Raw genomic sequence first — 26,863 nt, forward strand, 5'->3', positions numbered from 1 at the left:
TATTAGATTGTACCACGTCTATTATTTGTACCCACTTACTTGAAAAGTGTCAATGCTTGCTTTCTATTCCTCTCATACTCAACAATATTTACCTATGTTTAAGTACTAAAATGGAAAATAAATATTTTTATTTAAAATGCAATAGTAGTCAAAATTAAGTATATTTTTTATGATGCAATCTTTCTGATAATCTTATCATTATATATTAAATAAAATTAACACACCACTAATAAACTCGACTAGTTCAGTCATATAATAATTATGTATGTACAATATTTATGAATAATAATTTAATTTTTTTTTATAAATGCAAATCATATTATGTCAGGATAGTATAACATATTATTGTGTAATATTTTCATATTAAAAAAGTTGTTGAATTAAAGATTAAAATAGGCTGTTTGAGTGAGGTTATAAGCTCTTCAAAAAAAAAATAATAAAGAAAAAGTAAAAAAATGTTAATTTATTTATAAGATCTTAATAATATTATTACAATTAATTATAAATTTATCGTTACTAAAATTTTATAAATTTTGTAATCTTATTTATTCAAATATGTTAATGTTTTATTTTTTAAAATAAGATTTGATTCTTATATGTTATAATATTATCTTATAAGATGTTTTAAATAAATTTAGTTAAATATGATATAAGAGGAATAGAGAAGATGAAGAATTGATATAAGAATATAATGTTCTTTAAAATTAAGGGGGAACACGTGCATGGCATGGACTATTGAAGATGCCGTCTCCACCGCCACGAGGGATGACACGCGGTGGCTCTCTATATAAAGGTGGCCACACCCTCTTTTCCTCTGATGCACAGCGGAGACAGTGCCCAATCCATTTTTATTACTTATCAAGTCGACGCCTTTCCTTTTCTCGCCGGCGGAAAATCTCTCTCTACGCGTCGGACCTGCACTGAGCCCCCTATTGTTTGTTAGCCGGAGGTTCGCTTCGCAACTCCCTGTCTAGCTTTTTTTCTATCGCTGGTGGATCAATGATGTATTCATGCATGTGTATTTGACTAGGGATTGATCAATGGTTTAGTTGTTAAATTTCTAGGGTTACGTGATATCTCTGATTTGTTCTTTGCAATCCTTTTATCTTTTTTTTTTTGGTGGGGGGTTTTGTCTGCATGTATGACTCTCTATGGCAACGTGATGTGTGTGTGTGTGCGTGTTTCCCTTTTCCCCGTTTCAGTCCAAGAGACCGACTTAGTGGGTGGGGTTTGCTTTTTCTTTAATTTGGTTGAAATAGGTTTTATCGGATGTGATTTGATTTCTTACCTTTCATGATGGTTAGAAAGATTAGAGAATTTTTGTGGTTTTGAGGTAATTTTTGGGCTACTCCAAGGTTCCCTAGATTTTTCCCGTTTTATTTCTCAGTCTCGTGGGATTCTTATCCTTCCGGAAAAAGCAAATACTTAGGAATAAAGATGTTTTTATCTTATGTTGGGTTATCGGGTGATTTGTTTTGCTAACGAGTAAATACTTATTAGCTACAAACTTCTTCTGGCTCATGAAGATGATTATTTATTCTTTGCAAGGGCAACTTGGCTCGTATTAAAGTGCTAAAGTAATGATCTACGACTGTATTTGTATTAAAATTCAGCACAAAAAGAAACTGTATTTGTATTAAATTTCCTAATTAGTATATTCATATCATGTTTCCCTCCTACTTACATGACTATACTCTGATGTGTTAACTTTACATCCTTAGAATGAGGCCCTGGAGATAGTTTCTGGGTGTACTAATTTGATGACATAGTTATGCTTGCATCCTTCAGTATTGGTGGAAAATATAGACACATGAATGATTTCATTGGTTGCTTCAACTTCAGGAACATAACGTGATGGCTTCCAAGAGAATTCAGAAAGAATTGAAAGACTTGCAAAAGGACCCTCCTGCATCCTGCAGTGCTGGTCTGTAATCATTCTTCTCCTAATTTCCCACTACATATGCCTTAAAAGTTGCTTCCCCCCCCCCCACCCCCACACCAAAAACAAAAAAAAAAGAAAAAATATTTTCTGTTATAACCTGTATTGAAAACTTTTCTATATAATGTTGTTGGAACTCCAGAGTTGGTCTTCGTTCAGTCCTCAAACGATTCATTCTTAGAGTTGGTTGCTTTTGGTTGAGAGTTGAAGTCATACTGGTAGACTTTGAAAATTAAGTATTAACCTCTGAGCACAGAGAAGAAAGGATGATCATCAGTATCCTGTGTTAATTTCTTAAAATTTTCTTGTTTAATTTCATGTGGTTTTTTCTTTTAACATGTTTGATTTGCATTGATGCAGTCTGTAAAGGCATAAATGAGTTTCTAAATGAAGTCTACTTTTTTCACATATTATCATAATGGAACATCTATCAATTCATTTTTGTTAATAATGAAGCTCAAGCATTCTGTCACCCCTTGCTGCAGGGCCTGTGGGTGAAGATATGTTCCATTGGCAAGCTACCATTATGGGTCCTTCAGACAGCCCATTTTCTGGTGGGGTGTTTCTCGTGACTATCCGTTTTCCACCTGATTATCCATTCAAACCACCCAAGGTAAATTGTGCTTGCCTGGTATTTGCATTTGGTCCTTTGCACATAGCACCGAGTTGGTGTCCTTGTACTGATTTGAAGCATTATATAAAAGAACTCGAGTGACCATCATTTTGGAATGATTCTTGACTTAGAATTATCTATTCAAATTAGTTTGGTTGAGCGGATGCCTTTAAACAGAGTGCACTGTGGACTTATTTTCCAGTGGAAAATTGTTCGCATGGTGCAAACATGTGTTGGTTAAGAACTGAAACAGAAAACCACATGTGATATGTTTTTGAGATGTGAAGCACCAAAGAGTAGTTCCGGTGGTTTTCATTTATTTTTCCATCATACATTCAGATTCATGTGGGCATCCTTTTGTATGAGGTTATGGCACTGTCACTGTTGTTATATCTGACGGCGTTAGTACCGAAAATAACTTGTTTGATGCCACTTCTGGCATTACATTTTCATTTTCATTCCTACTATTTGATCTGGATTCTTACTCTTGTGTGTACGTTGAGCAGGTGTCTTTCAAAACAAAGGTTTTCCACCCAAATATCAACAGCAATGGTAGTATTTGTCTGGATATCCTTAAAGAGCAGTGGAGCCCTGCCCTTACAATATCGAAGGTACTTTTGACTTGTTCTCAGTTCCCTGTATGTTGGTCGCCGTTACTTACCATCCATTTCAATGGACACCTGAGTATCAAGTGAAGAAATAACTAGAGTGGGGAACAAAAATTACTTTGTCCAGTTAATCTTTCAAGGATTTGGTTTTTTGTGCTCTCCATTAAGGTTATAAACTTGTGATGAGTGGGTATTGAACTATTAATTCCCAGTTAAAGGAGTGTTTATGGAAACTTTTGCTTTTAGATAAGTGATTTTCGTAGAAAAAGTTGAAAGTTGTAGCAGGATAAGAAATGGGAAGTGTTTGTAAAAAAAAGTGAAAATAGACAAAAGTTAAATTGGATATTGTTTTGGAAAAAGTCACTTTTAAAACAAACTTAATTGATTAAAGACCGTTTTTATCCGCATGTGCTAAAAGGATACTATGTTTGCTTATATTTGCACTTGTTGTTTGTCAATAATAATTATTTTTCACAAAAGATAATAAATTTTTAATTTAATAATGCTCCCAGTAAGTAATATAATTATTGATTCATACACTAATTAAACTTGCATGATTGCCAAAAAAAAAATAATTTTATTAATTAATTAAAGCCATCTGATTTATATTTTTTTTTAATCATGTAGGAATAATATAATTAGATAATATATAACAAATAAAATATTAAGTATGTGAAAGTGTAAGTTTGATTATTGTTAAATTATTTAAATTTCTTGAAAATTTTAATATCAACTTTAAATGTGTGATGTTAAAAGTAAATTGAATTATGATTATTATAATGAGGGTAAAGTAGTAAAAGTTGAAGTTGGATTTATTTACAGAAAAAGTGTAAAGGTTGAATTGGATTTATTTACAAAAAAAATTAAAGCAACTAGAGGTGCCTTTTTTAGCATTTTCAGAAGTAGAAACTTTTACATTCCAAGCACTTCAAAAGTATTTTTTTAAAACCATAAGATGAAAAACGCTTTTTTAAAGTACTCACAAGCAGTCCCTAAATGGTAAAACTTGTTCTCAACAACAGTGAGGTCTTGAATTATAGTATGTTCAAATTATCATTTGTTGAATGGATGGCAGTGTAGATGGATAAATGGATAGAACCCACACTAGTCATAGTAGCATGTTTTTACGGCATTATAATAGATGTACGTTCTGCAGTTGGCTTGTGCCCTTGCTCTGTTTCTATGAGAATCAGTAGGATTCTGAACTTGTGGTTTGCGAGTGCACACCTGACTACATGTTTGATGGTGGTTTCCATATAGGTACTCCTCTCCATATGCTCTTTGCTGACTGATCCAAACCCGGATGACCCTCTTGTGCCTGAGATTGCTAACATGTACAAGGCTGATAGAGTCAAGTATGAGAGCACTGCTCGATCCTGGACCCAGAAGTATGCCATGGGCTAGAAGATCCTAATTTGCAGATTGGCATAATCACATTATATGCTACTAGTAGTAATAAAGATTGAAAGGTGGACAGACATTATGCTGACAATTAAGAATTTTGGGCAGTTCATTATGGCTCCGTGTTTTGAAACTACAGAATTGGTGGCCTAGTGGGATCAAGCGTTTCTCGTCTGATAGGTTGTCATATAATTTATAAGCTTGTTCTACTTGATGATTGTTGGCTTAAAATCCATCCATAGCAGACTCGCTCTTTGTTCTGGTGTGATGTGAGATATCATGGTAGTGATAACTATGCAACTGACTGAATTGATGATATAATCTGCACCAAGATGTCTAATTGGCCTGTTTGAAATGGGATATCGAAGTGAACACTCCAATAAGACCAGCTGGTTAATATATCTAATCCTTTTCTCCCAACCTGTAACATTTTGTAATTTCTATGGGCGTATTGGTTTGTAACTAACACCTGAATTGGGGCCCTAAACGGAAACATGGGCCGGCCTGTCAACCCCGCGGGTCTGAAAACCTTCATTCTTAAAATACTCCGTACTGAGGGCAGGCCCGATAGTCATAAAATGCGTTCCCCACCAAACACGAGATTGCGGTCCTTCCTCCTACTCCCAGCAGAATGGTCCTTCTCGCTCAGGAAAACCAGAGGAGACGGGACGGGACGTAGAGAACTCGTCGACACGTCCTTTTTGGTAGCAGCTACATACTGTATAAATACAAGAAGTTGCTGTTTTATCATTTGGTATTGTTCTTTTTGTTTCTTTTCATCTCCTTCGTATTTGAGATTACCCGAAAGCGACTTTAGCTGAGCTACCACATTTATTTCTATGTCTGCTGCTGTATGTGTGTACTGTGCAAATTGGAGTTCTCGGCGGCCCTACCCTTTGCCCCTTATTCGCTTCCGAATATATTCAGAAAGGGATCCCAACACAAGGTGTGAATACTTTGATTTGATACCGTCGGGTAGACATGCTTGGTAACATGTTAGGCATTGCAAAATTTACCATGAATATTTTGAGTTAAAAAGAATTGCTTGTTATGAATGAGAATTCAGTTGGATCAGACGGAGTTGAATTTGACTTTGGGAATTTTGAATGACGATATTAAATAAAATTGCATTTATAATACAGAATTATATAAACAAGCATTTGTATATTTATTGTCTGAGGATTAAAATTTTTTAAATTTCAAATATCTCTATTCAAATACTATATTAATATTTCAAAAACGAGAGAAAAAAGAAAAGAGTAAGTATTGCTGGACTCTTTGCTCAACTTGGTAATTTTGATAAGGGGTGTGAATTCGGTTCCAACTGACGAAGGGGAAACAAAAAAAAAAAAAAATGACTTAGACCAAATAAATATGAAGTTGATTTGAAACTAAAGTTTTTTTTTTTAAATTGAAATCATGTGTTATTGTTAATTAAAATAACTCGATTATTATAATTCATGTCCAATTATAAAATAATTAAAATTTAGAAAATACATACTATTATAGTGGATAACACCCATTATACAATAGAATAATATCTCAAATATATAGCACGAGCTCTCAAACACCCCGTAGCTAAGACATTCTCAACATCAACAGTCAATCATTGGTCAAATGAATCAAAGGAGTGATCATCAGCAATAATCACAAAATTGAAAACATAATGATCATCAATCAATCGCAAAAGTGGGGGCGAGATGTGATGCATTTGCAGGAAGAGTACTTCCATTTGGAGGCTCATTGCTTCGACGATCGCCATGCACTGCTTCTCGCCTCTCCCACCCACGCAACTCGCGCACATACATGCGCGTGTGTGTGTGAGTGTGAGGGTGAGGGTGTGTCCTGAGGCGTCTGTGTCAGGTGTGAAAATGACTAGTCTGTCTGAATATTTCACACGTCGGGTCGCCTTCTTTAGACCCTTCTGCCCCATTCTCATGCCCACCCCCATACATCACTCTCAATCTCCCCCTTTTTACTGCAAATCTCTCCTCTCCCCCTGCCTCACTACTATCTATCTCAACCAACTGCTTTGATTCTCCCATCTTTCCCTCCCTCTCTTCATTAATATATAATTATTATAATTGTATAACTGACTTATTGCCAAAAAAAAAAAAAAAATCCATCTATGTAATAACTGAGATTGGTACTAAATTAATAATTTACAATGATTTTATTATCAATACCCTTTTTATTAAAATATAGGTTTCAGGTGAATAATATAGCTGTGATATGTACAGAAAAGATGTTACACTCACATTTACTAATAATTAAGATCTTATTGCAGCCCATCTTCCACTTTTTGGCATTGGAATTGTTTCCTTGTCTAGACACGATTTTCCTTTCAAACGCGCGTTGCACGTTCTGCACTACTTTCCCTGTACTATCCTTTTTTTAGGAAATTTTTTAATTCAAATTGGATTTAGTTGAATTTTAATTAATTATATAATAAATAGAATATGTATTGTGTGATTAATGTACAGTTCATATAAAGTGACCAATCATATGAAATGTATCATATTTGTTTTGTGATTAATTTAGGCCGACGGACCTTGATTTGGATTAAAAAAAAATTTTTTTGACAGTTGATTGTATATGTGAAATGATTTCTATATTGGGTAAATTACAATGTATCTTTTGATATTTGACATAATTATAAATAGTCACTCGTCGTTTAAAAATTTCAAATGCCCCCCTTAATATTTGATAAAATTATGTAATTATTGAATAGATGTATAAAATTATCATCGACAGTTTTATTTCAACAAAAATCGAAATTACTAAACTAAATGATTTAGATAAAACTTTACTGATTTGCGGTGACATAAAGAGACACAAACGTTGGCCTTCCAGTGTTTGTGTGAGTATAATAATTTGTTATTTCTTTATTTCGTTTGAACTAATATCATAATGGATCAGTTTTTGATAGGTACATACTAAACGAAATAATAAATTGTATTTTATCTATCTCGTTTCCTTCTTTTCCCATTCATTTTGGGATGGAAATTACATTTATGACAATGAAATAGTATATTCCCGTCGTAATTTGATCACAATCAAGATTATATTTATATGTTGCCACCTTTAAAAAAGAAAAAAACACAAGTAAAGTAGATGCAATTAAAATGGTTTACGTCCCACAATTAAAAGTGAAATGAATAAAAAATGTCTTACAATAATTGTTGAATCCAATAAAACATGGACTGAATGTAGACAAAGGTAATTCAGAATGTACCTAACATTAATTGCCACCTTTCCTTTAATCAAAGACCAACCTAACAATATTGGCATACGACGACTTTAATCGAAACCCTTTTGGGTGGACAGAAAATCTGATTTGTTCGCTGCATAAAATCTTTTGGAATGAAATTATTTTGAAAAAGTGAAGTCAAACAACTGACACTGTCTTTCTTGAATCACAACAAATTATTCAGACACAACCATCCACGTGATAAAAGTTAAATAATTTAGCTACTTCCTAGGCCACTGCCACAGTCCCACAGTCCCACTGCCACTCCCACTGCCACCCATCTATATTTTTATCATACGTTGAAGATCCCCTTCACCTGTACTCTTCAACAATATTTTCTCCCTTGCTCCATAAATCAAATCTTTGATCATTACGATTTTGGACCACTTCTCATATGTCTATGATTCCACCTCCACAAATATTAAACTATATAAGCAACCCATGGAATTCGGTCCCAGAATATCCTAACATTCTAGCAATAATTTGGTAAAATATTAGGCTCAAATGACAATTATAAAAAAGAAAATGAAAAAATAAATAACATCAACTGAAAATTAGAAAAATTCAGAAACTATTCAAACAATGATCAAAATGATGGAATTTTGCGATGAGCAATGGCCTCTCATGATGGTATGTAGATCGCTCCGTAACTCATTTCGAAATAAAAAAAAATTGATAACTTGAAATTTCACAGTCAAGCTACACAACTAAAACACTACAATTTTAACTTTTGTACATCAAAACATTTGTAAAATGATTCGTCTCTTGTTCTACGTCATTCTAATTTAATAGGCTCGGAATAATGTATCTAGCTAGGTGAGTGCGATAAGTGATGCAATAATAGTGCATGTACTTAAGTAATCGCTACTTGACCGCATTCAAACAAATAATTCGAGAGAGAGAGGGATTAGCAAACATTTAAGAAGTAATGAAGTTGATGTAAGAATAATGAGGTGTGGGGAATGTAATGTAATAATGATTGATGAGACTGGAGAATGTGGTTTTAAGAACAGCAATCACATAATTAAGATGTTATTAGGAGAAAGTAGGAACTCAGAGCTCCCAAATTAATTGCTTGGTCAAAAAAGTATTGAAAGAAAAAGAAGGCTAATTAGCCGCCTTTTTGGTTGTAATAATTGAACCATAACTAATGGTTAATTATGTCATTTCCAGGAGAAAAGTCGTTAAGTTAGTAGCAGTTGTAATAATTATCATCAAGAAAAAATATAATTGAATTTTCTTTTCATAAACATAATACATATTTAAAATGGAAGAAATTTAAGAAAAGGAGAAGGATTGAGATTGAGAGACCCAACTCCACATTGAAAATGGTGAATTCCCTACTCCACCTACTAAAACTAACCCAACTGAATCAGTAGCCTGATGGACCTACCCCTACCCCGGCAAAAAGCTACCGCCATTAAATGTGCCTCCGAACCCATTGACGCATCACTACCGTACCGTACCGTCAATTTCAAAACAATTGAGAATTTCATTCCTACAACTACAATATTTGCACGCCACTAACATAACAAGAATCCAAAATATTTCCCGTAGTTTCCGGGTAAAAAGTTAAAAGATGCGGGTAAAAACGGGAGATAACCTAACCCTAATCCAGACGAGTACTACTTTTATCCAAACCTCGGTTAAATTCAAAAGTGAAAAATCACAGGCACGCTTTGTGGCCTTTTTCTCTTTTTATTGTTAAATATCAGAGAATCACATAATTTCACCTCCCTCCGGTTTTACCGCCACCCGCAACAGATTCTTTACCACTTTTCCTTCGTTTCCAGTAAGTGCCCTTTAATTGGAAATCAAGCAACAGAATAATAATAATAATAATAATGGAAAAAGGAGGGGGGGGGGGGGGGTGGACACGTAAGGTAAGGGAGATAAAAGGGAGGCAGCGGTGACAAATAAGCAAAGGAGAAAAGCAACGGTGGAAGCTTCGCAATTTGGTTCCTTCCTGTATTTAGAGAGAGAAAATATACGAAGGTTATATACGTACGCCTATACCTACACAAGTATATATATATATATATATATATATATTACGTGTAAAGTTGTGCCAACATTATAGGATCGTAATTGGATCTTTCGTTTTCATTCGATCTCTGTTGCGAGATTTTTTTCTGGAGAAATTTCGGTTCAGAAACTTCGTATTTTTCCTGGATTCTGTTTGAATATATGCTTATTGGGAGCTTAAGTATGATTTGAGAGCTGGAGAAAGCAATGCAGTAGGCTTCGGCGATTGCGATCCTGCTGCTACTGGTTCTGGTGTTGATGTAAGCTTCTTTGGTGCCTTTTTTTCTTAAAAAAAAATCATTTATACATTTTTGTATATAGATTTCACGATGTATGGACGCGTGTGTTTTAGTATCGAATTGTGTGTTTGCGCTTTATCTTGTTATGCTTTTAAATGGAATCCTAGGTGAGATCTGAGGGGAAATAACAAAATTTTAATGGCATTGTTGAAGTTTTTCAATTGGCGAAGAGTTTAGTGTAGAATGAGGGGAAGGAATGTTGTTCATGTGATCTAGTTTCATCTAATAGTTTTTCTTCTTTGCTATTTTTCAACTAGCAGTGAGCTGAATCTGATGTTTTGCAGCTTCTGATAAATTCTTTTTGATTTTGTTGGTTGACTGGTTCATGAAGATATTTGAGCACATAACCGTAACAAATTATTTTGAGGTTTAGGCTTTTCATCATTGAACTTGATCACCTTTTTCTGTGTAGTTATTATCTTGCTAGTTACCGGTAATAATCGATAATAATATAGTTAATGACATTGTGAAAGCCAGGTGAAGTCATGGCATTTCCCGAAATCTAGGTAGATCTGTTATGAAGTGCAGATGAAATAAATTACAGAAATATTATGTGGAGCAAGGGGTTAAGATTCTCTCAGAAGACAAATTTTACTTCCAGTTGAAAGGTTTTGTTCCCTGTGTAGGATTATGAAACTATTTGGTGAAAACTAAAGGATGAAATTGGTTTCCCTTTTGTTTAGTCTTTATGAATGGACAAAATATACTCTTACATGGACCATGCATGATTAGAGATGGTATGATCGAAGGGCTACCACAGAACCCATAAATCTGGTGTCTTGATTAGGCTACTTCTTCCTGAATAATCGTTGTTGCATTAGATTATTGATTATTTATGTGATGCTAACCCATTTCTTTGATTAATGATGTAGTACAACTTTCCCGTTGATGGTTTCATTTGCAAATGGGTTACCTTTAGCTTTGGGGATTGTATCTTTTTCCTGAATCTGGCTAAAATGTCAGGTGGGTGGTTTATTAGCTGCTGTTTTTTCATCTTAATTTGAATGCTAGTGATGTTGTTCACCGTCAAAGGTAAAACAATCTCCGGCAGCAGTTAATTGACATCTCAATCTTTTCTTGTTAACATGATTATTCAACTTGTTAGGTCAAGAAGGGATGGAGGTATATGATGAAACAAGGGAGAGGAAATCAGATTATGAGAACTCTGAAGATGAAAGAAGAAGATCAAAAATTGGGGCCTTAAGGAAAAAGGCGATAAATGCTTCAAACAAGTTCACTCATTCTTTGAAGAAAAGAGGGAAAAGGAAAGTTGATTTTAGAGTGCCTTCTATTTCCATTGAGGATGTGCGGGATGCTAGAGAGGAGAGTGCTGTATGTGACCTGCGTCTAAAACTGCTCGAGAGGAGATTGCTGCCACTTAAACATGATGATTACCATACATTGTTGAGGTGAGTTGTTCTCTGGTTCAGCTTTTTGACAGGTCTAATTTTTAAGACTCCTATCCTTTTACAAGTTCTACATGAGAGCACGAGGCAAGGTCATAAGCAAAACCTAATGGTGCACTCTATTTTGTGACTTGTGATGCAGATTTTTGAAAGCAAGAGAGTTCAACATTGACAAGACCATTCAGATGTGGGAAGAAATGCTTAATTGGAGGAGGGAGTATGGAGCAGACACCATCTTAGAGGTAATTGTAGTTTGCATGATGAACTAGCAAAAGTAGCTCTCAGTGCAAGTCACGCGCACTCACACGCACACACACACACACATATGTATGTGTGTGTGTGCATTTGGGTGGGTGGCTGCACTTTATGAGTCTGTCATGTCCTGCAAAAAACTTCTCATTCATTATTGATCTTCAGAACTTTGAATTTGAGGAACTGGAAGAGGTGTTGCAATATTATCCCCAAGGGTATCATGGAGTTGATAGAGAAGGTAGGCCTGTTTACATCGAAAGGCTTGGAAAAGCTCATCCAGGTAAACTAATGGGCATCACCACCATCGAGCGGTACTTAAAATATCATGTTCAGGAGTTTGAGAAGGCTCTACATGAGAAGTTTCCAGCCTGTTCCATTGCTGCAAAGAGACGGATCTGTTCAACCACCACAATTTTAGATGTGCAAGGCCTGGTATGTAGATAAACTCTTTAATTCTACCAACTTGGTGCTTTGTTATAATCAATCGTTGAACAATTTCTTGTTGTCTCCATGATATTTTATTCATGCTTGAAATGGTTATTTTGTTTAGCATCAGGATTATTTGTTGCGACAGTAAAAATTTCAATCAATTTTGTGTGGCAGGGAGCTTCACGATTTGTATTGATTTTCTAAGAACTTGTCTCCTCATGTATGTCAGATTAAACGAAAATAGATTATCGGTCTAAAATAATTTCATGAATGGTGATTGCAGGGGATTAAAAATTTCACAAAGACTGCTGCTAGTCTATTGGCTTCGATGACAAAGATTGATAATAGTTACTACCCAGAGGTATTTTTAAGTCAATTTTTGGCCCCCTTCACATTGATCAACATGTTACATTTCCAGATTGAGATTCATCCATTTACTTAAACTTAACTCCGGTAAATATGCAGACACTGCACCGCATGTACATTGTTAATGCTGGACCTGGATTCAAGAAGGTGCTTTGGCCTGCTGCACAAAAATTTTTGGATGCAAAAACTACTGCTAAAATCCATGTACAAACATGCCTCTTTCTCGCCTGTTTATCCATTTATTCTTCAATTGCTGACTCATGTGCTATCTCTACAGGTTTTGGACCCCAGGTCGTTGGGGAAACTACTTGAAGCTATTGATCCATGGTTTGCTTGTCTCTTCTGCATCACTTAATGTGTGGTTTCCCAACAAAAGTATCACCTAACGGCTTCCTTTTTATCGCAGTCAATTGCCTGACTTTTTGGGTGGATCATGCACTTGTAATATTGAGGGAGGTTGCCTGAGGTCTGATAAGGGTCCATGGGGTGATCCTGAAATAATGAAGGTAAAACATAATGGAGGGTAATTCATGTACTTTCTTCTTGGGACTTGCACAATATTGCAGACTTATACACGGTATCTGTAAATTTGTGTGTTATCGTGTAATGGTGCTATCTGTCTATTTGTAGGTTGTGTATAATGCAGAAGCAGCTCTTGTGTGGCAGATTGCTAAAACAGCTGGTGATTCACATATTCAAGTCAGGCCATTGAAGGTAGTAAATGAAAAAAGTTGGATTTTACCTTTTAGCTTGGTATGTCTAATCCTTTTTTGTATATAAAATTGTCAGGGGAGATGCAGTGATGGATCTGCAGTTGAATCAGGGTCAGATGTTGATGATCCTTGCTTTTCAATGAGACAGAATAGCTCAATAATTTCAAGACTAGCCCCTGTTGATGAAGTGAGTCAGAGAACATCCAAATCACAGTTTTTAGCTTTCAATAAAAATCTCCAGATTTTTACTCTAGGCATAAATGGATGCGCTTACTGTGTCATATATCATCTAATATCCTCTTCCTCTCTCCCCCTCCTCACTTTCTCTGCACATACCATCTTGCGCACATATTCCTATCACATAGTCATATATGAAACTTCATGACAGATTTCCAGTTTGGTTGCCTGCTCATGTATCAATTTGATGATTTTTAACTTTTTTCAGGCCAGAACAGCAGATCCGTGCATCTATTATAGTTGTGAAGAATATTTTAGTCCAACTGATAATGATGTGGGTGAAGAGCAAGCAGGAAAAGATGAATCTTTATATATATACAATGTAAGAGATCCAGATCGTGATGCAAGACCACATACTGAAGGTTTGTTTTTTTCCTTAAGGACTGCGCTTATGATGCTGTGTGTGTTGATGAGAATATCACTATGTTTTTAGAAAAATAATCTGAGAAGTGAAAGTATTCTTTTTCATCCCTTTTACGCGGTCTTGGCTGTGCCTTTTCTTGTTGCCTTTTACAATCTTATGAACAATGGGAAATTATTATTGAGGTTGCTGTCACCATGCTTGAGTTTCACTGTTTTTTTCGTTTTGTTTTCTTCCTATTCACATTAAAATGCTTTACAAAGATGTCTCTCCATTATTAACATAAGTGTCAATAAATTTGTGTAGATGGGCTTCCTTCCTGATGTAATGGGTGAAAGAATTTCTATTGTAAAGTATCTCTGACATAAAATTGGTCTGCTGACATTAACCCATTTGTGCCCCATTCTTTTGGCTTAAGGATGTGTTATGGAATTGTGTCAGGTACTCTCGTTATGTACTGGTTGGATGCCATCCAGGAGAAACTTGTGAAGAGAAGCTTCCAGTATATGTCAAAAACATTATTATCTATCCCAATCAAGCTTTTTGCTTTCATCCGAAATGTACCTGTTGAATACTGGAGGAGTCAGTCCAACATTTATCCTCCCAATGGTTTAGAAAATGAACCTGAACCAAACACCCATTCGTCAATACATGTAAAAGCTGTTGCAGAAGAGGACAGGATACTTCCGTGTGTACAGCGACTCCAGAGACTGGAAAGTTTGTTGGAACAACTCAACAGCAAACCTGCTGAAATTCCAATTGAGAAGGATCAAATTCTTCAGCAATCTCTGGACAGGATCAAGTGCGTGGAGTTTGACCTTGAGAACACAAAGAGGGTAATTATCCATCATATCTGCTCATCTCATCTCTAGATTTTAGTTATATGAATTTAATAATGAATGTGTCTCCAGGTATTAGACACTGCAGTGCTGAAGCAGCTTCAGATTGCTGACTTACTGGAAAATATGCGGGAAGCAAAGTTTCAGGCAAGTAATTGGCTCAGCAGGGCAACCATTCTGTTGCTTTTATCAATTTCTTGTCGCAATGCACATAGTCATTTCCCTGGAATTTTGTTATGAATATGCCTCTATCAGTGTATTGCTTTCTCTTTTTTTTTTTTTTTCCTTCCCCCTATGCTTGGTTTGGTTTACAAGGTATACAATTATAAATATACATTTGCAGTTGCAAATCAATTTCTGATGTAGTTTGGGCTCTCTTTTCAGAGACGAAGGTGCTTTTGCTAAGTTTGGATTATTAGAAACATAGAACACCCGCACAAACTCCGCGACAGGTCAATGCATGATTGGCAGATGGTTGCTGGGGGTGCATGACAATGACAGAAATGCATTACTACAGACACGTCACTTCTCACAACCCCCTTTACATCTTACTTGATTGGACAAACCTACAAATGCAGCTCTATGGGATGATTCTCATGCAGCTTTGAGATTTTGTATTAGAGGAACAGCGCCACAGTGTGTGCATATGAGCACAGAGTCTTTTATGAACTCTTGGGATGAGTAAAGAAATACCTCTTAGTTCAGCAGGGAGGACAGAGAAAGAACCAGGCCCGGGGGTATACAAAGCAACTCCAGCTTCTCATGAATCCTGGCAAATGATGTGCAAACGAATAATTGGTGCAGAGTGGTCAAGACTTTACATCGGGTAGGCCTTCCTGAGATGTCTATTATCTGATGGCTTGAATAAGTAGGTCTCTTGTAGTATTTAATTGATGAAAGCTGAATCATGGTCCACAGCAGTTTTGAGGAAATATATCAGGCAAGGCAGGGGGTTACATGGCCTTATTAAACATTCTGAGCTATTTATTAGATGACAATACGGGCATAATTTTATACACCCCGTGATTGATTCTGTTGATTAGAGATCTGAACTCCGTGAACTGGACTTTGCTTTCAAATTTTTTTCAAGCCTGAAGAATCCACGAGGTCTTGACTGTTTCTGTTGGTTTATCTCTGTAATATGATTGTCAAATGTAATACCCACACACATGGAAAGAGTTGTGGCTTCCACGACCTGGACTGGACTGGACATACGAAAGAAGTCAACGACCGACCAAGATTACGAGCTCCACGGATGCAGTGGTGCAGGGAAACCATTGCAACTTGAGGCCCTACAAAATTTCCACCCTTTAAAGGGAAGTGGAAGGAATGAGGCACATGAAACTTAATTTATACCAAGGAAGAATAATATATATGTTTTTTAAAGTTACTTGGTACCCTCGTTAGAAACACAGTAAATATTGAATACTTTCTTTTGTTTGGTATAATAAACATAAATAGAAAAGTAACAAATGGTTTTTGTGATTTATCAATTATACCTTTATTTAGTTTGTACCAAAAAAAAAAAAAATAAACAAGTAAATTTGATTTAAACACTAGGAAAAGCATAAAAGGGGTATAAGGTGGCTAGTTTCTGAATATGATGATAACTTTTGGACGTCTTTCCAATTATCCATAGAAACAAGTGAAAGCCCCACAGATTTATATGAAAGTGGATCATAGAAGTATCCCACTCTGATTTTCAGTTATATAATATTCTAGGAAAAAGGAAAAACAACCACAGTTTCCTGTTCAAAAAAAGAAAACTACAAAACTCAGTTTAATGCAGAAATGTTAATAAAATCTCAAGAGTATCATTTAGCTTTTCTTTGACTTTTTTGTTTTTCTCAACTTTTCAGCTCAACACCAAATTGTTATTATTATTAACTTAGAAGCTTTTGTCTAACCAACGTCCTATTCGGCACATACTTAAAAGTCATGTATTTGATAATTTGTAGTATAATTGATTACTCTATCTGAATTGTAATTGCATAATAAATGTATTATATTTATATAAATTAGTTTAGATTTGCTCACATCCATGTACTAAAACAAAACAATCAATAAAACTTTCTTTTGATAACCGATTTTCATTATTTATATCATTCCAATTCCTAATTCAATAATTATAGATGACTAAACTGAAAATTGAATTTTATCATTAATATCACTTTGATATACAATTAATATTATCTTTTATATAACAATCATTTTAACTTCAACTATACGTTAAAACAAAATAAGTATTATACTACAGAAAAATCAGCGTAAATTTCAATTAATATATTTTCTCTTTGTTCGAACCAAACTTCCAAAAATAAATATAAGATGCAAATTTTTCTAAGTATATTTATTATTTTTTATTTTTAAATGAAGGATAAAATGATCATTAATTAAATAAATTATAAAAAAATAATAAAAAAACAACAATTAGGTATCATAGTGATATTAATAGTGAAATTTAAGTATCAATAGAATTATTTGTAATTATTCGGATATCAATATGACATTAATAGCAACATTCGAGTACCAATATATGTTTTGGGGTAAATTACATAAAACCCCTATGTTATGAAAAATAAGTTGAAAATTTTTCTATGTTAATAAAATAGGCAAAAAAAAAAAAAAATCTTGTGTTATTGTAAAACCTCGAAAAACCCTCCTTCCATCAATAACAAACGGAGAGTGCATTAGATGCATTGGTTATGCAATATGGATATTTTCTTCTCAGTTTTTAACTAATAAATATGGTGAAAAATGATAAAAATACCAGCTCTATTACTTTTATCACAAAAAAAAAAAGAAAGAAAAATGGGAGCTTGTAATTTGATTTTAGATAATAATGATATATTATTAACTAAGTTATATTATTAAAAAAAATATATAAGCAAATCGAACGCCTTGAAAAAAAAGGGGTGTCCCCATCACTTGGATCTAGGCGACGGCAACACCCATATCTTTTAAGCGATGTCACCGTAGCCCAGAGGTTAGGGATGATGGTTGTTTGTTACCTCCTTCGTGTATATATTTATACACTACATGTATTATATATATATAAATTAAAAATATCTCTATATAATTATTTACGATTTGAACTATTCTTTTTTTACCATCAAAGATCAACTGCCGTTAAAATAAGGTATAATGAGTAAAAGATTAAAAACTTTAATGCCGTTAAAGGAAACAACCAATATGACAGAGTATACATTATTTTAAAAAATACAAAGATATTTTGCTTAAACATAGGGGAGTTTTCAACTAATTTTACCTAATACAGAAGGAATGATGTAATTTACCCTAAGTTTTACCCCAAAATAGTCTACACCCTTCTCAACATAAGTACTATGATTTCATTAATTGCAATTGATTGGGAGTACAAGTTCAACTACCATCTTAAATGAATAATCAACTGTTCATACACTTAAATTTCCGACCTTGATAGTTTCCTTTGTAAAACTATTACACACAAATCTCCGATACTTCTCAAATCCATTACATTCTTAAATCATCGTAATTAGACAATCTGAAAATTGGGGATTGCAATTTTACTGTTTAAATAAAAAAGAGTAGTTGGTGACGCGGTTGGAAGGAAATTCAGTTTTCGCGTGAAGAACTTTTGCTGGCAGTGGGCTGTCTGTCTTGCCTCCATGTTCTCTGTCTCTTTCCTCGCCCTTTTTCATACTGCTAATCAATTATTATATTGCACTCTGTTATTCTTCTTTATAATATTATTGCACCATTTTCCATCTACCATTCTCCCTATCCATCTGCATGATATTCTTGGATCATAGTCTAATTACAGTTGATTGATACCGAGCTGGTTTATTGCGGAAACTGGTATCTAGAGAGGGAGATCTGCAATTGGAATACCGCCATCCCAAGAGTTCTTGAGCGATTTTGGGTGAGAAGTTTTATGGGTTTATGCAGATAGAAATTGATCTGTTGGATCGAGAAGAGTTGTCCTCTGATAGAGAAGAATGATGGGTTTAAGTCAGATTAAGTGTTGTTTGATTCTGGTTGTCTGTCTCTCACTTTCCACCGCTCTTTCCGCTTCCACTTTCATTTCAGGTTTCTGGGTTTAAATTCAATTTTTAGCAATGTGTTTGAGTTCAGCAGTTTGCTGATTCCTTGATTTGTTGTGTTTTTTTGTTTAATTGATGCAGATGGTATATTTGGACCTTCAGTTTTGAGTGAGAGGAGGCTTCTTCAAGCTAAGAAACGTAGGTTTCTCTCTTCTCTTACCTTCGATTCTTACTCTTTGTGTCGCAGTTTTCTTATTTATGGTTATCTAATTGTGATAATTTCAAGTAGTTTCTTGTTTTGGGAATAGTTATCATGCCTGCTATTGATCTCAAATTATGGGTTCAATAAAATCCTTTTCAGAGGATTAAATGCTCTAAGTATTGTATGTGGGGGCGTAATCAAGAGAATGATGAATTTGGATATTCTCCTTCCAAGTGCAAAATAAATGCAAAGCTCCCAGTACAGTTTCTCTGGTCTTCCCCCATTCGAGCTTGGGGAAAGGCGGTGGTGTTTTGGTCTCCAAATTTGTAGATGTGGCAATTCTTTTGTTACTGATCTGAAGCTTTAAAACTAAGCTTGATTTTCCTGTTTACATAGCCAGATTCGAATTTAAGGTCGATATGTCATCATAAAAATGCACTTGGGTTCAAGAGTATGCGATCATCATCTTCCGAATCAGATTCGGATATTATGCTAAGCTGATTTGGAATAATATTGGTAATATGCTTATGGTTCAGAGCGGTAATGAACACTTGAACCCATAAAGTTTGAAGTATAAATTTGGCAGGTGCAGTTTGAGTGTTAAGAACATGTGTTTATATTCAGAACTGTTGTTCTTCTTTGTTGGATTCTTCTGTGACGGATGTGGAGATTTTCCCTCTGGGAGATTTCGGGCGTTGGAATTTTGTATTCCTCACTCCTCATACGGCCTCCATCTTCTGGGCCTGGATGGTTGTTCTGTCTCTTTGCATCTTATCCCACAGGGAAGGCATTTCCTATATGGTAGCACATATTTGAACAAAAGAACATAGATGCCAATTAGTTAGGGAGTCAACATGTTGCAAGGTGCATTTCTTGTTCATTATCTGTTTCTTGCCACTACCAACCATAAAAATGATCACAATCTGTAAATGACTGAACACTGTGTGATCATGAAAACTAAGATGATTTTTTTTCCTGTTCCTTCCAATGGATTATAGAACTCATATGGATTTTTAGATGGCAAAACGCACACAATTCTAACTTTATATTAGAAGGGTATTGAATATAATTGATTCTCTTCAAGAACACTGCCTGGTGGATCCCACAGTTTTCAAGTTTGCACTGACTGTCATTCATCTTGCCTTGTTCACAGCTTGCCCGGTGAACTTTGAGTTTCAGAACTACACTATCATCACCAGCAGATGCAAAGGACCGCAGTACCCGCCAAAATTGTGTTGTCCAGCTCTTAAGGACTTTGCTTGTCCATTCGCAGATGAGATAAATGATGTAACAAATGATTGTGCGTCAACAATGTTCAGCTATATCAACCTCTACGGGAAGTATCCTCCAGGCCTATTTGCTAGTGAATGCCGGGAAGGGAAGTTAGGGCTTGAATGCCCCGCACCACCCCCAGGAGAATCAGAGAAAGCCACTACTAATAATAACAGTGGTAGTCAGATGATATGTAGCTTGCTCCCTGTGCTGATGCTCACGACGGCTTCCCTTTTGTTACTGCAATTTATGTGAAGGTCTCCACAGTCATTTTGTTGTTATTTTATTTGATTCTTTGTCAAATCAAATTTATTCTGAGAGTGTTGAGGGATTTATGTGCTTCCACTAAATTTATAATGGTTGTAGTGTTTCTCTACTTCCAAGTTGTGGTTCCTTGAGCATTCGATGGTCCTTGTAATCAGACTGATGCAAGTCTCTCTCTCTCTCTTCGGCGTATGGCTTAATTGAGCATATAGCAAGGCCTGGAAGGTGCATGCATCTCCATCCATATGGCCTTTGAGATGCTATACATTACATAGCATGGAATTAAGCCAATATATACTGAAAGACTGATTTTACTGCAAGGAGATATGATAAAAGTCTCGTAATTGTCTTGTGTGAGCCTTTTAATGTTTCATCATGGAGACTTGCTCTCTCTGGAAGTAAATATGCGTCTTTGAACTTGCATGCCATATAGCTTGCAGGCAAATGGGCGGAATTTGGTAGCAATATGCAGTAAATAACTGCAACATAACAACACGTCAAATGAGAGAAACAGTTTGCAGGTTGCTGATCATTTTACCATTATACATGAGCGGACTTTTGAGAAAAGAATCACCCAGCTAGACGAATTGAGGACCCCGGCGAAGGGTAATTTATTGGTAGTGCCAAGTATGTCTATACATTGCTTTCATTTCTTTGCAGGTCTTACAGAGATAATTCCAATGTAGACGAAGCTCTTATCTATAACAGCAGATATAACCCAAAGAATGGAGCTTCAAATTTTTAAATCAAACACTCACTTACATAAAGAATCTGCTTACTTATGGGATACATATCTAGGTTCACACTGATTTGCTACTACCTTGGCTGCTTCATGTGAAGGGGTTCACCAAATCAGCTTGCGTTTGGACCAATGCCGAAATTGCTTCTTAGTCATGCACCAAGATCTATAAAACGTGCTCAACTGCATCCAAGAAAGAGGCATTAGTAGACCATATATAAAAGGACAAGCAAAAAGTTATACTGAGTTAACTGCATTTAAACACAATCAACTACAACCATCCAAACTGTTTTTTCCCTCATGCCCCAAGCCAGGAAAGATGTTTTTATTCTGGAGTACCCAACAACCCAACCACTCAAAATTGACTTCACAAGGTTTATATTATAAGAACATGCATTCTTCCTAAACAGTTTCTTTAAGAGCATATCTCCCATTCCCTCATAGATGGAGAATCACAAAAGCAGTGTATCAAGCCCTAGTAATTTGATCAACTACAGGATAATATCATTATGCCTACTGGCAGTGCTAATATCTCAACCACTGCATTAAGCATCAGAACTAAATAGGAGACTCTGTGAAAGTAGGTAGCACTTACATTGCTAACAAGCTTTGCTCCATACCATGCAGAATCTGTACCATAAGGAGGAGGAAGAACCCGAATTCCACTGGATATGGAAGGTGGTAGAAGGCCATACAGTTCTTTCTCTAGTCTTGCTGGAAAGACAACAACAGTTTCATCAGCTTCCAGCAGATAGGAAAGCATCGCATCAATAATTTCATATCTTTTACTTAATCTAGCCTGCAGAAGTCAGTTGTTTTCATCAACCAAAAAGGAGTTCAAGTAGAAAGCTTTACACCTGCTAATCCTGGCAAACATGCAGTACCCCCGGTCAACACTACAGTTTTATACCAATTATCATCGCCAGTTAATTCGGCGTCATGGCAGTGATCCATGCATAGTGCCACAGCCTGATGCAGACCCATTGCCTGCCTGTAAATACCATGAGGCACAAATCAACCCATCAGGAAAAAAAAAAAAAAAATAGAAAGAAAGAATGAAAAAACAAAAAGAAAGACAAATCATCCATTTTGTCCTAATGACTTTCACTATTTATATCTTAGCACTTCAAGTACTCATCCAGAATAAATCTTGAAGGGTCTCCAAAAATAGCAACTTCTTAGATGACCACCAGTAAACAACCATGTACACCTCACATAGATGCTAGAAGAATAAACACTTCAGTATATGGTTTCCCCTAATATTGCAAGTAATGTGTACATACATTCCTGCTATGCGAGGCTGGAATAATATCTCCCCAGTTTGAAAGCGTTCCTTTGAAAGCGTAAACCAATTGTTTGAAGTAACTGCAAAAGATGCCTGTGTATCTTTGGACAATTCAGCTTCATAATCAAGAGCAACATAGCATAGGTTCTGCAAGTCCAAAAACCCAGGAAAATTCAGTCAACATGTGATTAAATCATGCAAAGTACCTCACAGACCGGAAGAAATTATGATACAGGAAAAAATAAACATAGATTCAGCCGCTCTTGAGAAGTGATCCTTCCTCACATGAAGCGGTCTGAAGACTAGTTAAAGCAAGGTATTTCAATAGACTAATGAGACTACCAAGTTTACATTCAAGATTCTCAACACAAGAGATATCAAATTGACAAGGTTAAAAGCACCAAAATTAAAAAGAGATTCGTACCTCCTTCAACGTGCGGACAGTATAAAGTGAATCAAAATGTATATTGTTCTGTTGCATCCGATCCCTAAGGAATCCTGTCAGTTTCAACGCTCCCATTCCTACAACTTCTACACCCACTTTATGCATCACCTTGCCATGTAAAACTTTGAAACCAAAAAAATGTGAACAGTTAATCTTCAGCAAATGTTCGTGTGAAAACAACCTACAAGTTTATCAATTTTCCTTGAGGAAGTGGAACTGTCTCATAGAATGACACAAAATTTAGATGCATAACTGCATATCAAATATGCCCAAAGTGCTAGTAATAAGTCAACTTACTTGGAACGACAGAGATTTGATGGAAACCCACATTGACGACAACTCCTGAAGTTCGCCTTGCCGCAAAGAGAGCCAAGGTGGCCTACATTTAATTCTTGATGCTCAATTGTTGATATTTGATCAACATGATAAACTAGCATGGCATTGAAGTTATGCTATCTGTTCTACATCTAAGTTAAACCAAAAGCTGGAAACCACTCTCTGGTTTGGATATAAATTTAGAACCTCATTGACTGAAAAGCTGACAATTTAAACACACAGTAAACGTGAAGTGCTAATTATCTAATAATCTCTAGTTTGATTCAGTTCTCCAATAAAAGTCAAGATGTTGACCTGCTTGTTAAGAACCATTTCCATCAAGATACATTCGTGAAAATGATTGCATAGAGTTGTTGCTCATAAAAGGGCCTAAGTAAAGATGATTAATTTCCTGTTCAAGTTAATAATTGAAGAGTTTTTCCACATGGGTTTATTGAAGAAACACCTGATTGATGGCACATACAGCAGGGACATTCATATCAAATAAAGTTGAGTAGATGGCATCCTTTAGTTGTCTTCGAGAACTTTTTGCAGACTCAGTATCTGGTTGTTATGGTAACAAAGACCAGCAGAAAACATTAGCATATGAGCAAAGGTGCATATCTGGCCAATTAAACTGACAACTAAAATGCCAGAAGTAAAAGGCAGAAGGCATTTTAAATTTGCAAATCAAACTGGCTGAAACACTTTCTAAACACGGTTCTTCTAGATGTAAACCTATGGTTTATATTCAATCCAAACCAGTTACATAAAAAATGTGAGTATTTTAGCAGACTAGCTGGGAACAATAATCTTCGATTCTTCGTAGATACATTCTGAAAAATTAATTAAAAGTCAAAGTAGAAACCTGGAAATTATGATGAAAACATAAAAGATAATTCCAAGAAAAGGCTTTGAAGCTTACTATCATAATGACAGAGTGGTATTGATACAACAATTGGTTGTGTTGATGCTTTCACCTGCATCCTGCATGCATCAGTCATATTTGATTCAGACAAATCAAAGAAAAAGAGGTCCGGACATGAAACCCGCATCAAATAAAAGTAGTGAAGTGCCAAGCAATGCAAAGTTATACATAGTCTTGAGCAAGTAGTTTAAATGTTAAAAAAAAAAAGGCTTTTGACCTCTTTATCACACAAATAAGATAGGTAGCCAAATTCAAAATTCATATAATGACCTGTTGCAAATTGTTGAAAAGAAATGTCTAAGTCTAGAAGGCATTGGAGACTCGATATTTCCAAATTCCTGCAAATTAAAGAAAACTTCATAATAAGTTGAAGTGGGTAGAATGCTTATATAAGAATTTGGAGCTCCAATCAGCAAATTCCTGTAAAACCATTATATTATGAAGACATGCAGAAAGCTCACCAAAAATGTTGCTGACCTCCCGGATGGAGAGGTATATTTGCTCCACCCATATTTACAATACCCTGAGCCACCTAGTAAAAACATGCAAAATTAAAGCAAAAAAACCTACTGAGATGCAAATGATTATAAAACTCTGAAAAGATCTATTTCCATCATGTAGCAACCATCAATCTTCCATTCAATACTTATCTTTTCTTATTTCCATTTCAATGGTCAATAAATAAACAAATGAAATATAAAAGCTAAAATAGGAAGAGGATCCAAGAAACAAATACACGCGCTCAAACGACACACACATATATATGTATGTATGCATGCATGTGTGTATATGTACGAATATAAAGCTTTTTTCTAGTTCGGATGATAAGTACTAGGTCACAATTTTGCAGAAAGGGTATAAGTACCAAGCATTAAATACATACCATCAATTATAAGAGCTCCAGGGACTTCCACGCGCTGACCATAAATATGCATAAATGATAGATCGTGCATCTGAGAAGGAAAAACTCTGGAAGTACAGTATGATAGTGAATTATTGTGTAATTCAGATGTACTTCAAATACAAAGTAGATAAATCACCAATAATTGTTTAGCCCAAAATTAAGTGTATGAAAGAAGTAATATGTTCAGACAAATTGATTTTCAACTGAAATATCTTTTACGACCACAGTTGTTCCAAAGTTGATATGAAAATTAATTCAACAGTTGCAGGGGAAGGACAGAGCACAAAGTTCTGAAATGTAAAACTCTGAAGGTTTCGAAATGTTGAAAATGCAGACAATTTGGTTACATTTTGATGGAGAAGGCTGGAGTATGGAATAACTTATTTCCATTTCTTAAAGGATGTGCAACATCAAATATTTACATGAAGATGGCTTCTTAACCAACTTCTGATGAGTCAAAAAGGATTATTAAGTTGAGTGTCTTTCATGAATAGAGAATACACAATTTAAGAAAGCAACATGGCTGATTCCCAAGTGCCACAATAGAAGAGGCAGTCCCAAGAGTGATTTGTAGTATTCAGGTGAAAGAGACCCATTTCCACTCCAGAATTTGTATCAAACTCTGTCGAATTCAGGCTATCAGAAGGCACATGTTCACATTTATCATACACCCAGTAGCGATGCTAGAGATTTCACTCTCCTGAATTGTCATATACGAACTAATCTACCAGCAAAACTAGTTCGACTCACCATCATGAAAATAGTAAAAGAAGAATATAGTTACACTAGACAAAACCACTAGCCAACGGGGATAGCACAAGTTTTGGACGCCAAGCTAACTTAACTACCTACCATTGTATTACAGTCTAGTCGCCCAAATTTAACTACAACTTATTAAGTTCTCAAACCAAGTACCAGACCACTGCACCAGTTCTAATTCTCAATTACTTGCAACAGGACATATCATAAACAACATGATTAAGCCAAAAAAATCACCAAAAACAGAGCTCCAGAATTAAGCAATTAACAAAATCAGATGCATAAAATTCAATATGAACGAAAAGCAACAAACATAAGCCCTTTGTCTTTTTTGCCCAATAAGAAAGAGAGTAAAATGTCGGCAGAAATCGTACTGAAGAGGATAACCCGATCGCAAGTGAGTTTCGGAAAAGAAAACGGAGTCCCAGGGCTCCGGCTGATTCTGCAGAAAATAAATCCAAAGCCGATTATCCGACACTAAAAATTTCCAGGCTTTGCACACCGCTCTCACTCTCGCCGATTCTCTGGGACCAAGAATTTTCAGAATCTGCATAAAAATATCGATGGGAATCCTGTCGAACTCCCCGGTAGACGAAGTCTGGATGTACATCATCTGAAGGAACCGGTCGTGGTCCGATAGCGGGTTCGGGTTGGACATGTGGGCGGAAGCCGAGGAGGAACCCGATCGGGTGATGACGGATACCCAAACCTTCCGAATGAGAGAAGTCATGATTAGTACATCAGATCAGAATTAGCGTCTCGCTTCCCAGTTTTATTGTAGTGAGAATTTGGATTTTTGGGTGTCTGGTGGGCGGAATTTTGACGCGAGTGAAAGCGCGGGGGAGGGAGCATGAAATTCTGCCACGTGGTCGCGGTTACAGCCCAGAAATTTGTGGGCGATGATCGCTAACTCACGCGCGTGCTTCACGTGTGTGGTTAAATATCGATCATTCCACCCAAAACGACCTTAATCTTTTCTTTTTTATTTTT

The 26,863-nt window shown here is 35.7% G+C and overlaps 4 protein-coding genes across 5 annotated transcripts; 3 read left to right on the forward strand and 1 right to left on the reverse strand.

The window, feature by feature from the left end:
- The first annotated feature begins 792 nt into the window (after window positions 1-792).
- LOC105175028 (ubiquitin-conjugating enzyme E2 28) lies at window positions 793-4,821 on the forward strand. Of its 2 annotated transcripts, XM_011097335.3 has the most exons (5): window positions 793-949; window positions 1,843-1,924; window positions 2,425-2,552; window positions 3,059-3,163; window positions 4,421-4,821. In XM_011097335.3, exons 2-5 carry the CDS (start codon window positions 1,855-1,857, stop codon window positions 4,562-4,564), a joined length of 447 nt encoding a protein of 148 aa, XP_011095637.1. In that variant the 5' UTR covers window positions 793-949; window positions 1,843-1,854; the 3' UTR covers window positions 4,565-4,821. The 2 variants fall into 2 exon arrangements, with proteins under 2 accessions (XP_011095637.1, XP_020554158.1); XM_020698499.2 differs by lacking the exon at window positions 1,843-1,924 and having other exon boundaries at window positions 803-949.
- Window positions 4,822-11,007: 6,186 nt separating this feature from the next.
- LOC105175029 (phosphatidylinositol/phosphatidylcholine transfer protein SFH13) lies at window positions 11,008-15,859 on the forward strand. The gene is made up of 14 exons (XM_011097337.3): window positions 11,008-11,098; window positions 11,241-11,544; window positions 11,684-11,783; window positions 11,959-12,225; window positions 12,506-12,583; window positions 12,688-12,792; window positions 12,866-12,915; window positions 12,995-13,094; window positions 13,219-13,302; window positions 13,378-13,488; window positions 13,747-13,900; window positions 14,341-14,735; window positions 14,811-14,885; window positions 15,123-15,859. Exons 1-14 carry the CDS (start codon window positions 11,092-11,094, stop codon window positions 15,141-15,143), a joined length of 1,851 nt encoding a protein of 616 aa, XP_011095639.1. The 5' UTR covers window positions 11,008-11,091; the 3' UTR covers window positions 15,144-15,859.
- A 2,387-nt stretch (window positions 15,860-18,246) lies between these two features.
- On the forward strand, window positions 18,247-20,610 carry LOC105175030 (GPI-anchored protein LLG1). Its single transcript, XM_011097338.3, has 3 exons — window positions 18,247-18,806; window positions 18,902-18,958; window positions 20,116-20,610. The coding sequence occupies exons 1-3, from the start codon at window positions 18,716-18,718 to the stop codon at window positions 20,487-20,489; spliced, it is 522 nt and encodes a 173-aa protein (XP_011095640.1). The 5' UTR covers window positions 18,247-18,715; the 3' UTR covers window positions 20,490-20,610.
- A 467-nt stretch (window positions 20,611-21,077) lies between these two features.
- ARP8 (actin-related protein 8) lies at window positions 21,078-26,733 on the reverse strand. The gene is made up of 12 exons (XM_088876263.1): window positions 26,248-26,733; window positions 25,094-25,179; window positions 24,672-24,742; window positions 24,481-24,548; window positions 24,208-24,269; window positions 23,749-23,846; window positions 23,265-23,346; window positions 22,947-23,089; window positions 22,521-22,669; window positions 22,095-22,228; window positions 21,833-21,951; window positions 21,078-21,420 (listed from the first exon to the last, which is right to left on the reverse strand). Exons 1-12 carry the CDS (start codon window positions 26,601-26,603, stop codon window positions 21,343-21,345), a joined length of 1,446 nt encoding a protein of 481 aa, XP_088732389.1. The 5' UTR covers window positions 26,604-26,733; the 3' UTR covers window positions 21,078-21,342.
- Window positions 26,734-26,863: the final 130 nt, after the last annotated feature.

This window comes from Sesamum indicum, linkage group LG12 (genome assembly GCF_026168435.1).
Source record: "Sesamum indicum cultivar Baizhima isolate 11 linkage group LG12, ASM2616843v1, whole genome shotgun sequence".
In the NCBI taxonomy this organism is placed as follows: domain Eukaryota; kingdom Viridiplantae; phylum Streptophyta; class Magnoliopsida; order Lamiales; family Pedaliaceae; genus Sesamum; species Sesamum indicum.

Excerpts from the sequence above, each read along its gene's own strand:
- LOC105175028 (XM_011097335.3), top strand. The coding sequence starts at position 1,855 with ATGGCTTCCAAGAGAATTCAGAAAGAATTGAAAGACTTGCAAAAGGAC. Across the intron at positions 1,925-2,424 it reads TCCTGCATCCTGCAGTGCTG|GGCCTGTGGGTGAAGATATG; the intron begins GTCTGTAATCAT and ends CCCTTGCTGCAG. Across the intron at positions 2,553-3,058 it reads ATCCATTCAAACCACCCAAG|GTGTCTTTCAAAACAAAGGT; the intron begins GTAAATTGTGCT and ends TACGTTGAGCAG.
- LOC105175029 (XM_011097337.3), top strand. Across the intron at positions 12,226-12,505 it reads TTTTAGATGTGCAAGGCCTG|GGGATTAAAAATTTCACAAA; the intron begins GTATGTAGATAA and ends TGGTGATTGCAG. Across the intron at positions 14,886-15,122 it reads TGCGGGAAGCAAAGTTTCAG|AGACGAAGGTGCTTTTGCTA; the intron begins GCAAGTAATTGG and ends CTCTCTTTTCAG.
- LOC105175030 (XM_011097338.3), top strand. The coding sequence starts at position 18,716 with ATGATGGGTTTAAGTCAGATTAAGTGTTGTTTGATTCTGGTTGTCTGT. Across the intron at positions 18,807-18,901 it reads CGCTTCCACTTTCATTTCAG|ATGGTATATTTGGACCTTCA; the intron begins GTTTCTGGGTTT and ends TAATTGATGCAG. Across the intron at positions 18,959-20,115 it reads GCTTCTTCAAGCTAAGAAAC|CTTGCCCGGTGAACTTTGAG; the intron begins GTAGGTTTCTCT and ends CCTTGTTCACAG.
- ARP8 (XM_088876263.1), bottom strand. The coding sequence starts at position 26,603 with ATGACTTCTCTCATTCGGAAGGTTTGGGTATCCGTCATCACCCGATCG. Across the intron at positions 24,270-24,480 it reads TTTTCAACAATTTGCAACAG|GATGCAGGTGAAAGCATCAA; the intron begins GTCATTATATGA and ends TGATGCATGCAG. Across the intron at positions 23,090-23,264 it reads TCAAATCTCTGTCGTTCCAA|TTTTACATGGCAAGGTGATG; the intron begins GTAAGTTGACTT and ends TTGGTTTCAAAG.